The 13,017-nt window shown below is 31.3% G+C and overlaps 1 protein-coding gene across 1 annotated transcript; it reads left to right on the top strand.

Moving 5' to 3' along the window:
* The first annotated feature begins 5,611 nt into the window (after positions 1-5,611).
* LOC124835109 (senescence-specific cysteine protease SAG39-like) lies at positions 5,612-7,175 on the top strand. The gene is made up of 2 exons (XM_047309988.2): positions 5,612-6,240; positions 6,343-7,175. The coding sequence occupies exons 1-2, from the start codon at positions 5,799-5,801 to the stop codon at positions 6,930-6,932; spliced, it is 1,032 nt and encodes a 343-aa protein (XP_047165944.2). The 5' UTR covers positions 5,612-5,798; the 3' UTR covers positions 6,933-7,175.
* Positions 7,176-13,017: the final 5,842 nt, after the last annotated feature.

The following is a 13,017-nucleotide window of genomic DNA, read 5'->3' as shown; positions in this document are numbered from 1 at the left end:
TGCCAAGTCCAAAGGGTATAATTATGCTGAACATGAATAGATGGTCACGCATATTGCCTAGGTCTTGGAGTATTTGATTAAGACAACGAACACAAGGACAAAAATATGTCCCGCTCACAGACTTTGCATTTTGTTCAACATAGTGCAAGAACTTCGAAACACCCTTCTCATATTCTTCACTATGCGACGTTCATTCATTCAGCTTCGATCCATACTATGTTCGTAACATACTTCATCAGTTTCAATTTTTTAACTCTCACAAGGTTAGGCCCTATCCATTCAGAAAAATTATTTTTCATAATTTGCTAAGACACACGCAAAGAAGTCTAACATGATAAGTTTGATAAGATTTCGACAGCATTTCACATTGGTCTCCGAAATACACGAAATGAAAGTGGTCAAGGATGACAACAATAAAATATGCATCCGGAGAACAACACAAATAATCTGAACCAAAATTTTATCAATTTTATCCATAAACTCCAACTTACATGTTATAACAAATTATGAAAAATAATTTTTCCAAACTGTTCAATCCGACAATTCAATATTTAATACAATTGATTAAAAGATTAATCGTTTGTGTTAAATTTCAAATAAAAATTAAGTTTCACTCAACGATTTGATACTTATAATCTAACATGCCAAGTGCATAGCAGAGTGCACGTTGAACGTATTCTTGGTATAGTCTCTTGTTTTACACAGTATTAGGAAGAAAGAAAACTATATAATTGTGAAGTGCAGCTTTGTGATATATCAAATCTTTTTAAGAAAATTTGTTGTACTTTGTACCGATGTCTTCTTTTCATCTTAAACATGTCTTTTTAGAGACCTTAAACATGTCTTTTTACATCAGACAACATTGTAGGAATTTGTTGTACTTTGTACCGATGTCTTCTTTTCATCTTTGTGAAAATAATACATTAATATTTATGAAGGTTTTTGATGTTGTATAATGAAAAGTAAGTTACTTACGCATTTATGTTTGATTACAATTAAGAAATAAGAAACAAAGATTGTTCCTCATTTTAAGAAAATTTTGTTATGCTATAGTAGAGCCACCAATATCATTAAGATTGGATAAGTAATTCAATCCAATTAAGCGAAACTTTCATCTAGATTTGTGATGACCAAGTCTTTTCAACAGACCTTTAGAAAAATCAAATTGACAATTAAGTTTTCCAGTAGATTCAGCATATTCAACATATCCATAAGTTTATCTATATTTCCTCTTCCATTTAATGATAGTAAATACTTCTTTTAGATTTTAGGAGGAATTAAATTATTTTCTAGTTTTATTTTTATTTAATGACTCTAATACGTAATTTTATAATCGTCAGACTACATAAAATAAATATAAATCAAAGGAAAATAATATGTATATATATATATATATATATATATATATATATATATATATATATATTACATAAATACTCACAAATTAAAACTATTTTTTGGATTTCATTCATTTAAAATTATATTAATAATTTAAATATAAATGACTGAGTGGATTAAGCTATATAATTTAAGAGCGAATGATAAGATGCTGTACAGTTTATATAAGATATACATTAGATTAATTTGTCCAGAATCTAATATGATATAATGCATAATAAATTATGTATGAAAGAGGTTTTTATAATATTTTAGAAGAGGGTTTATATTTTAAATTTAAAATAAATAAAAATAAATATTTGATATAATATAATTGTAATTTATTACAATTTATTGTTTTTCTAAAATAATTTAACATCTATGGGTATTTAATATTCCCACAGTTTAAATAAAGCATTTATAATTATTTTAAGAGAATAAAAATTAAAAAAACAAATAAATTATTAAAGTGATTAAATTAGATTATTTAATCTCAATTTAAATAAAGTATTTATTAAAATCATCCAAGCGTCATGATCCTCCAAGCGTCAATCTACACTATCTCGGTGTAGTGTAGAGGCCGAGTATAGGGGCGTTGCTAATGTGGTCTTTGAGTCGTGTTGGCTTCGAAATTTGTTATTGGAATTGCATTGTCCGGTTACCAAGGCTATTATTGTGTATTGTGATAATATTAGTGCTATCTATTTGTCGGGCAACCCGGTGCAACATCAACGTACCAAACATATTGAGATGGACATACATTTTGTACGGGAAAAGGTTGCACATGGTCAGGTTCAAGTTCTTCATGTGCCTTCACGATATCAGATCGCAAACATCTTTACTAAGAAACTCCCACGTGTGTTGTTTGATGATTTCAGGGACATCCTTAGTGTTTGTCATCCTCTTGCTTTGACTACGGGGGTGTGTTAAGATATATGCAATTAGATTTTGTTATTGTATTTCAGGTAAGCATATATTTAGTTTATAATTAGTTTCCTAAATTTATGTTTTATATTATTTGTTACCTAATTAGTTTCTTAAGATCAGTGTATTTATTCGAAGTCAATGAATGAGATCAATTGAGGAAAATATTCTTTTAGTATCGAGAAGGAAGTCACATTTTTTTTATAATCTAAATTGTTTATATCATTCCATATGAATTTTTCAATCACTTTTTATGATTTTAAAGAAGAATTGTGTCTTCTTTATCAATTTGGAAATAAAACTCGAAAGTATTGCAAATTTTTTATTAAGGTGAACTTATGAGAGATAGTCGTGATTCACGTCTATAATTAGATCTATCAATTTAGTCCCCTAACATGATTTCGTCTTCATTCATATAAGTTAGGGTTAGGAAAATTCACAAAAGAAAAAATTTCATTGAAAAAGTTCACAAAGCCAAAATATTCATAAAAGTTCTGTTGGCCAAGATCAATCCATGAGAACCAAATATTTTTTTTTAATACAAGAAAAATATAACTAATTCTTAATTTGATGCAAATCTAGATGCTTTTAATTTGTCAAAGAACTATATACAAACATTTTAATCAGACTTACATAGATTTTATAATTGATTATATAGGAAAATTATACACTAATATAAGACGTTGAAATTCTTAATTCTTTAAACATATTTAATTTTTCTTTGATTGATTATATATAAGATACTCATTTAATTTTGTTGTGAAAAATAATCTATATCTAAATTAAAAATAAATAATATTTAACTTTGAAAGTTTAAAATAATGAATTTATAAATAATACATTTATGGATTTTTTTTATTATATACTGTTTATTTTTTTCTTTTTTTTAACGTAAAACTTTAATGTAAATTTTATTTGAATTAATCTAATATTCTCATGACTAGAGCATGGTTTTTTTATTAAATGTAATAAGTTTTATTTTTGAGAAATTAATAAAATTAATAAATAAATTATAATTAATAATTTTATTAAATTACATAATATATATATATATATATATATATATTATTTAATAACATAATGAATATGATATAAACATAATGATTTAAATATAATAAATTAATAAAATGAATAATGAAAGATATAGTTATATATATATATATATATATGGGGTTTGTTAACGCGCGTACGCCTGTTTTTCAGTTGGTACATTTTAGCAATGTGTACCGGATTTTAGTAGACAAAAATACCCTTATATATCATGGATTCTAAGTTTTAAGGTTAAGGGTATTTTAATAATTTTCATTCTCAAAACTTAAAAAAAAAAAAAAAAGAAACCCCCCAAACCCTTACTCACCTCTCTCATTCCTCTCAATCCTTTCTCTTTCATCTCTCTCACTCCAACCTTTTCTCTGTCATCCCTACTGTAGCTCCAATTGAAAAAATCAGAAACACTTGCCTTTAAACAATTTGCCTTTGTAAAGAGTTGAGTCATTGATATATTCACCTTCACGCAAAGGTTCATTCAAGATCTCTTCAATTTCACCATCTTCACTAACCTCTCTAATTTCATCATCTGTATTTGTTGAATCATCATCTCTAAAAAAACCCTCCAGGCCAATTATCAATTCTTTCGGATGTCATTATGCTTGTGAAAATTAGATAAAATTATACGACAAAAATTATAAAATGAGTATAAAGTCATTTTTTTGTAAGAAATTGTTTAACAACTGAGTATTTCTGATTTTTTTCCGGGCCAATTACCAATTCCTTTGATGTCATTATGCTTGTGAAAATTAGATAACACAAAAATTATAAAATAAAAACTCATTATAAAATCATTTTTTGTAAGAAATTGTTTAACAGTGAGTATTTCTGATTTTTTTCAGGTCAATTACCAATTACTGTATGCTTGTGAAAATTGGATAGAATTAGATAAGACAAAAATTATAAGATGAAAACTCATTATAAAATCATTTTTTTGTAAGATTGTTTAACGAGTGTTTCTGATTTTTTCAATTGAGGCTACAGTAGGGATGACAGAGAAAAGATTGGAGTGAGAAAGAGGAAAGATAAAGGGTTGAGAGGAATAAGAGAGGTGAGTAAGGGTTTGGGGGGTTTCTTTTTTTTTTTTTTTAGTTTTGGGAATGAAAATTATTAAAATACCCTTAACCTTAAAACTTAGAATCCATATATATAAGGATATTTTTGTCTACTAAAACCCGATACACATTGCTAAAATGTACCCACTGAAAAACAGGCGCATTAGCAAACCCATATATATATATATATATATATATATATATATATATATATATATAATATTGTTTATAAGAATTAAATAAAGTATTGTATTATGTTAAACCACCGATAGGCTTTAGAAAATGGATGATTGTGACATTTCAATAATTATGATTGAAAATTATTTAGGAAATATATCTTTTATTTTCTGACATGAAAAATACTGAAAAGTTGAATTAAAATTCTAAATATTATATTTATTTAATTAATATAAAAAAATTGTAAAATAAAATAGTATTTTTATAGAGTGACAAATGCGAGTGTAAAAAAAATAGAATGTCAATATATTTATCATCTAATAATAAACTTTCGTGCCAAAATACTAAATTAATGTACATTCTAAAGAATAACTATACTATATTTTATTCAATATATTAACTAATTGTTTGTGCCTTTTAATCATGTGACCCAATTTATAGCCAGCACCAAAAAAGAATAAAAGTCCACTCAATTTTGTCATTCCTGCATAATAGTATTCATTTTTCATCCTCATCAAACGTTGTGAAAGTGATGGAACCAAAATTAGTTTAAATTTAAGAAACCTAAAAATAATTAAATCTATATATTCATAATTAATTTTAGATGAAAATAAAGGTTAGTCATTTTTTCTAGTGAAACTCTTGGTTAGGGTACATTTTATTCTGGTTCATGATAGAATTTTGAAAAAAAAAAACATAAATTATATGAGTAAAATATAGAAGAAGAAAGAGGCAAACATTAAATGGGATGAAAAAAAATACTATAATAATAACATTTTTTTGGGCCTGAAGAATAATAACACTTCTTTTAAAGATATGAAAGATGGTAAGACTTTTCTTCGTTGAATTATATTTGAAGCACATCAAAGTAGGAATCAGAAAGGGACCTTGTGGTCACCGATGCATGAATCAAGTGGACCGGAAAAGGATCCTTAGTTGAATGTTGACTTCAAGACTCCAACAAATTAGCATGTCCCAGGTTATTCAGAGGAGGTAATTAAGAATCTGAGTAGGAAATCAAGTTGAGCTTGTGGTAACGACTATTTCATGAACTATGAAACACTAGTGTTCAAGAGCCCCTCGCCACTATAAATTACTTGTAGTTGTAAGTTGTAAGTTGTAACAGCCTTTGCTCAAAACTAAACCAATTTTCTTTGTCTGTGTGACAAAGAATACTTCAACAAAACGTGCTCTAAACCTGTTTTCCTGAATTACTTGATGAGTTCATTTGGCCAAAACAACTATGTTTTAATTTTGTTGCTTGTTTTCACTTTGTGGAATAGCCATGTAGTGTCTCGAAGGTTGCCCGAGGCCTTGTTATCGGAGAAACATGAAAAGTGGATGGCACATCATGGTAGGGTGTACAAGGATGCAGCCGAGAGGGAAAAACGGTTCCAAATATTCAAGAACAATTTGCAGTTCATTGAGTCCTTCAATGCTGCTGGGGACAAACCTTTCAACCTAAGCATTAACCGATTTGCTGACCTCCATAACGAAGAGTTTAAGGCTTTACTAATTAATGGTCAGAAGAAGGAACATAGCGTATGGACAGAAACAGAAACATCATCGTTTAGGTACGACAGTGTCACTGAGATTCCTGCTACCGTGGACTGGAGGAAAAAAGGTGCTGTTACTCCGATCAAGGACCAAGGCACATGTCGTAAGATTCTGCTCTCTACGTTCATCATTTCAATTATATTCCATTGGTGCTCCATTGAAAAATTTCTAATATAAATCAACTTGGTTTTGTTTGTGAAAACAGGAAGTTGTTGGGCATTTTCAGCTGTGGCCACAATCGAGGGTCTTCATCATATAACTAAAGGTGAATTGGTATCCCTGTCAGAACAAGAACTGGTAGATTGTGTGAGAGGTGACAGCGAGGGATGCATTGGTGGTTATGTGGAAGATGCCTTTGAGTTTCTTGCTAAGAAAGGAGGAATAGCAAGTGAAACAAACTACCCCTACAAAGGGGTTAACAAGAGTTGTAAGGTTAAGAAGGAAAGTCATGGTGTGGCTAAGATCAAAGGATACGAGAAAGTTCCTGCTAACAGTGAAAAGGCACTCATGAAAGCTGTGGCACATCAACCAGTGTCAGCTTATGTGGAAACTGGAGAATATGATTTCCAGTTTTATTCAAGTGGGATTTTTACAGGAAAGTGTGGAACTGAAACTGATCATTCTGTTACAGTGGTTGGTTATGGAAAAGGTGGTGATGGTAGTAAGTATTGGCTAGTAAAGAATTCATGGGGAACTGAATGGGGTGAGAAAGGGTACATGAGGATGAAGAGAGATATACGTGCCAAGGAAGGTTTATGTGGAATTGCTACCAGTGCCTCTTATCCAACTGTTTGAGTCCAGGTGTTAATCCACACACATATAAATACGTGAATATATGAGTTTAATTGCTATGTAATCATCCTTCACTATCTGCAGCTACGTAGTGCTCAAATAAGATGCTCCTGTTGGATCTTATGATGCTTATCTGATCGCTTAATTTGTACTAAATTATGGAAATATTACTATTTAAACCTAGTGCTCATTGTTCTCTTTCATGGTTTGTTTAGTATATTTTAAAGAGTTATTGTTTATCTATGAGTTAAGGTCTTAATTTACTCATATTCTTTGTTCATCCACTAACATAATATTATTAACATTATCGATAAAAAAAAGTAATTTTTTCATTTATTTCCTAAATCAACTTTATCAAATAATTAAGACAAGTTTTTAATATAGTTGTAATATATAAATTGACAATAGTAATAAAAATATGTTTCTTTCTATGTTCGGTCGTGTAAGAAACAATCAATTTCTTTGATCCAATTTTTGTTGATCATACGTAAGTTCACAGCATAGACAAAAGTGCATAACTTCTTGGAACTATATTACACAGCTGAATATATCTTTAAAAAGTCGTTTTTTATTTTGCAAACTTCTACTAACCAGTACTATATGAGATTTTGTTTGTTAATATCAGTTTGCTATTTACTTAATCTTAGTTTCTTAATATAAAATTTACGTGTTACATATATGTTTTATAAAAAAATTGAACTAAGTTAATACGAGACAATATTAATTATGTATTGAATCTTGAATTATCTTGTTAGACAATTTAAGAAAAATAACAATTTTTTTGTAGTTTATTAGTGTATATATATTTTAATATACATATTTCAGAATTCGTTAATATTTTTTGATTTTGTTTTGTAGTGATCTTTAGGTACATATTTGATTCTGATAATTAATTCCTTTTATTTTATGTCACTTGAAGAACAATGTGAAACCCTAACAAAGTTTTAATGGAATTTATTGTTTAAATTTGACAAGGTCCAATAAAGTAAAAAAAATAAATCTTATTGAATTTGATAAGATTAAACCTTGAATACAAAAACGATGTGATCATTCATTTAAAGATTACTAAAATTGTGTCAACAATTTCAGTATATATATATATGTGTGTGTGTGTGTGTGTGTGTGTGTGTGTGTGTGTGTGTGTGTGTGTGTGTGTGTGTGTGTGTGTGTGTGTGTGTGTGTGTGTGTGTGTGTGTGTGTGTGTGTGTGTGTGTGTGTGTGTGTGTGTGTGTGTGTGTGTGTGTGTGTGTGTGTGTGTGTGTGTGTGTGTGTGTGTGTGTGTGTGTGTGTGTGTGTGTGTGTGTGTGTGTGTGTGTGTGTGTGTGTGTGTGTGTGTGTGTGTGTGTGTGTGTGTGTGTGTGTGTGTGTGTGTGTGTGTGTGTGTGTGTGTGTGTGTGTGTGTGTGTGTGTGTGTGTGTGTGTGTGTGTGTGTGTGTGTGTGTGTGTGTGTGTGTGTGTGTGTGTGTGTGTGTGTGTGTGTGTGTGTGTGTGTGTGTGTGTGTGTGTGTGTGTGTGTGTGTGTGTGTGTGTGTGTGTGTGTGTGTGTGTGTGTGTGTGTGTGTGTGTGTGTGTGTGTGTGTGTGTGTGTGTGTGTGTGTGTGTGTGTGTGTGTGTGTGTGTGTGTGTGTGTGTGTGTGTGTGTGTGTGTGTGTGTGTGTGTGTGTGTGTGTGTGTGTGTGTGTGTGTGTGTGTGTGTGTGTGTGTGTGTGTGTGTGTGTGTGTGTGTGTGTGTGTGTGTGTGTGTGTGTGTGTGTGTGTGTGTGTGTGTGTGTGTGTATCAAGATTGGATTAAATCACCACACATCAATGCTAAGTATGAGAGAGGAGCACAAGAATTTGTACAATTTTTGCAATGTAGTGAGGGTAGAAGTGATGGTAAAATGAAGTTTAGATATTCTTATGTCAACTATTTGAATGAGAGAAAATTTAATGCAATAGAAATTACATAACTCCTTATTTGTGATGGCTCCCTTCGAAGTTATTGAAATTATGGTTTACTTTTTGTAGAAATTCAATAGTTCTATACCAATTCCCAATAAGTCCATTAAGTATTTTAGAATAGCTTGTGAAAACTAAATAATACAAATATACAATAGCATTTATCACATTTACTTCTTGTAAGGATTTTGGTTTATTCTAGGTGTGATAAATATAATATGTTATTTTTATGTAGGTTCTATGGTATTTAGTGCATGTTTAATATGTAGAAAGAAACAAAATAAAAAAATTTATTTCGAAAAATGCCTACATTAGTCTTTGGTTATATCCAAAAACAAAGCATAAAGGGGGAATTATGCTTCTATTATGGTGGTAACCAAAGCCTAATACTCTTTCTAATTTAAAAATATTATTTAATTTTAAGAGTAGTAGGCTTCGATTCTAGTAATAACCCAAGTTTAATACCCTTTCAAATTAAAAATATCATTTAATTTTAAGCGTATTAGGTTTCGGTTCTGGTTGTAAACGAAACCTAATTCCTTTTAATTAAAACAATTGTTTTAAATCGTAAAGAGTTTAGACTTCAATTATTATGTGAATCGAAGTCAAATCCAATTTTTTTATTTTTTTATTTATGATTTCATGCTTCAATTATAGGGAAACTAAAGCATATTAGGGACCTTTATGTTTTAGTTCATAACCAAAGTTAAAAAGTCACCCTTTTTTTATCTTGCTTAGATATGCTTTAGTTGTAGAACCGAAACCATGTGTTCAAAATAACTTATGCCAATACCCATTCTTACACTAGTGTTTCAAGAAGGCTTCTCCCTAATTACGAGTTCATACGATTCCTAGCATTCCTAATAATTAGTTTTTTTAGCACAGGAGCTTAAGGCAACCAATATACTATTGGGAGAAATTCCCCGGATCTAGACTTCCCCGTACGTTCCCGTATCGACAAAATCAATAATCATGCATTCAATGAGTTAAACAAAGCAAGCATTGAGCAAAGAGGAAAAACCCTAACTAATGATGAAAGAAAGCATAGGTCTTAGATTAAGATGTAAACACAAATTCCATATATGAGAGCTTCAAAAGATTACATTGATTCCCCAACCAACATACAAGGTTTAGTTCACCATATTCATGGTGAACCTAGATGAACAATAATGAAAGAATGAAAGATAAAACCCTAGAAAGGTGAAGAGGTAGCCTGAGCATCCAAGATCCTCCTTCAAAGGGGTGGAAGAGAGAGTGTTTGCTTCGTTTCTGCCAAAGATACAAACCCTAGGACGTCCTAAAGCTTATATACTATTCTAAAATTACAGAAAATTTAGGCCCAAGCCCATAAGTGTGCCGCTCAGTGGTAAAGTGTCGCTCAGCGGTAAGTGCGTGAGTCGTTTTCTCCCCTCAGCGGCCATTTTGCCCCTCAGCGGTGCCAACGTGAACTCCTGAGTGCCGCTCAGCGGTAAACTGCCGCTGAGCGGCAGTTGCGGCTTCTCCTTTTGCACTTTTTGATGTCTTTTCTAATTCCATCTCCCTCCTTCTTCCCTTCTTTCACCAAATTCACCTTAAAACCTGCACAAAAACACTGAAATCAAGCATAAACCTGTCCAGCTCTCTTATTTATGAAAATATGAACAAAAGCATGATTTCAAGCTAGTTTCTAAGTGTTAAAGGTTGCTTTTAGTATCAATTTTAATCATGAAAATAACAGTTTTTCAACTGTTATCACTCTCGCCTCCCCTCGCTCTCGCCTCCCTCCCCTCGCTCTCGCTCTCGCCTCCCTCCCCTCGCTCTCGCTCTCGCTCTCGCTCTCGCCTCTCCTCACTCTCTCGCTGGCTTGCTCTCTCGCTCCGTCGCTCTCTCGGTCTCGCTCTGAAGACTACTGCTCCAAAATCTCCTGCGAGTGCGTCGCCTTTGGAGGGAAGAGCAAGCGGTGGTGGTGCGTCAATGGTGGCGACGATGATAGTGGTGGTGGTGGTGGTCAGATTAGGGTTTTTCAGATGTTGATGGTGGTGGTGCGAATTAGGGTTTGATGACGACGGAGGAGGAGGAGAAGCGGTCGAGGCAAATGTGGAGGGCGGAGGAACGATGCTCATGAGCGCCGCTTCGGGTAGCTGCTTCGGGTTTCAGGAAGTTGTGACCGTCGCTGGAGAGCTTTTGACCGTAGCTGCTTCAGGTTTCAGTAGAGTTTTGCATTTGGTTTTTGAGATTTTGTTTTGATTTGTTGAATTGAATCTGAGAATGATCTTTTGAATCTGAGATTTTGTTTTGATTTGTTTTACTTGCTTCCTTTGTACTAAAAGATTTGTTTGTTTGGTCTGGTTAGCCATTCACGCATGATCAAGTTCATAGGAGGTGCTATTAACTTTGTCAAGGAGCTTGAGCACAGGCATAAGACCGACCCCGAGGCACCAAAATTATATGACTGGCTAAAGAAGAAGGAAAAAAAAAAAAAGGACCCTACTACCTCGGTTCAGCCTCCAACCGAGGCAGTAGAGGGAGAGAAACAATTTCGGTTCTAATAACCGAGGCCTAATTGTACCATTTTATGTCTCGTTTCAAAACCGAAGCATAAAGTCTACCACTTTTTACCTCGCCTGAATATGCCTCAGTTCAGGAACCGGTGCCTATCAGCGAAAATAACCGCTATCATTTTTCTTAACTGTAGCAGTGATAAATCCAAAACATAAATATAAAATAAATCTTTTATATTAAATTTTATCATACTTTTTGTTTATGTTTAGTATTTCATTTAGAAAAAAATTGTTCACACTAATAGGACTTTTTTTTCTACTTTATTATGTTGAAATTTTTTATTAGGATAAACCGAGAAGATTTATCTTATCTGAAGTATGAATTATCTACAGAACAGACTTGATAGGTTTTAGTGTAGGTTTTATCTAAATTGTTGACCTTAACTACTTTAAGGTCAATTTTATCACAATCAGACCTATTTATTTTTATTTGAGTGGATATCTAGATAAATAATTTATTTTGATGCAATATATGGATGATTTTTTAAGAAGACGTAAGACCAATAAAATATGTATTTATTTTAAATAAGTAATTAATATCATTTTCAATCAAAATATTGAAACAACGAAGTTACAGTCTTTATAATATGTTAAAGTTTCTTATTTGTACCGAATGTGAAATTAATTAGATTTTCAACATATTCATATAATAAATATATATGTTATTATCGACACGCCGTTTACATCATTGAAGGCTTAGTTTTCCCAACAACCACCTTAACTATCTCGTTATAATTGGAAGGGCCTTCAAGGATATGGAAAGATATCTATTTTTGCATGCACTTAATAATTAGATAATAGTTAAAAATTACTAACCACACAGTGATGCTTCCTCCAAGAACCACAGATTCAGCTAATACTTTAGTTGGTATATTTCATTATCGTATTAATATCGAATAATTGTACAATGTCACCATGTTTGCAAAATCAATTCTATAAAAAGAATATTTCAATTTTTTTTAATAAATTAAAATTAACTTGTACGAGGTTTAAAATTTAATATTTAGAGAAGTCATAATAACTTATTTATAATTATATTTTAATTTTTTTAGAAGCTTATTTTATTTTATTTAAAGTCTTTATGAGGAGCATTTCCGAAGGCCATTACCCCAAATATGTGTTTAACTTAAAATAGTTATTTATACATTTGAAGTATATATGCTATAAATGAAAATCATTTTAATGTATGTTGGCACTACTCTAGCTTGTTTGGTTAAAGTGAATATTATTTCGATACCATTATGAAATTTCAAACACATAAATTCCCCTGATAGGGATATAAAACTTGTGAAAGTAGAATAGTAATTTCAAATATGAATCACTTGATTACCAATGTGTGAAAGTAGAATAGTAATTTCATTATCATTTATTATTCAGACTCATTGGTATATTATTTATCAAACACACGTATACACAAACAATTAATTTATCATTTGAAACAATAATAAAAAAAATGATAAATAATTTATATTAATTAATAAATAGCATAGTATACAAGTGACTGATAATATATATTTCTACATGTGAACCAGCACCAGACACATCTCACAAAGGAGAAACAACATTACGTAAGCAAATGCAAGGCAAAAGGTGTGGGCTCCCAAACATTA

This window comes from Vigna umbellata, chromosome 6 (genome assembly GCF_029865625.1).
Source record: "Vigna umbellata cultivar VRB3 chromosome 6, Vumbellata_1.0, whole genome shotgun sequence".
Lineage (NCBI taxonomy): Eukaryota > Viridiplantae > Streptophyta > Magnoliopsida > Fabales > Fabaceae > Vigna > Vigna umbellata.
Note: the sequence above shows the minus strand (reverse complement) of the source record. Positions and strands in the feature narration are given on the sequence as shown.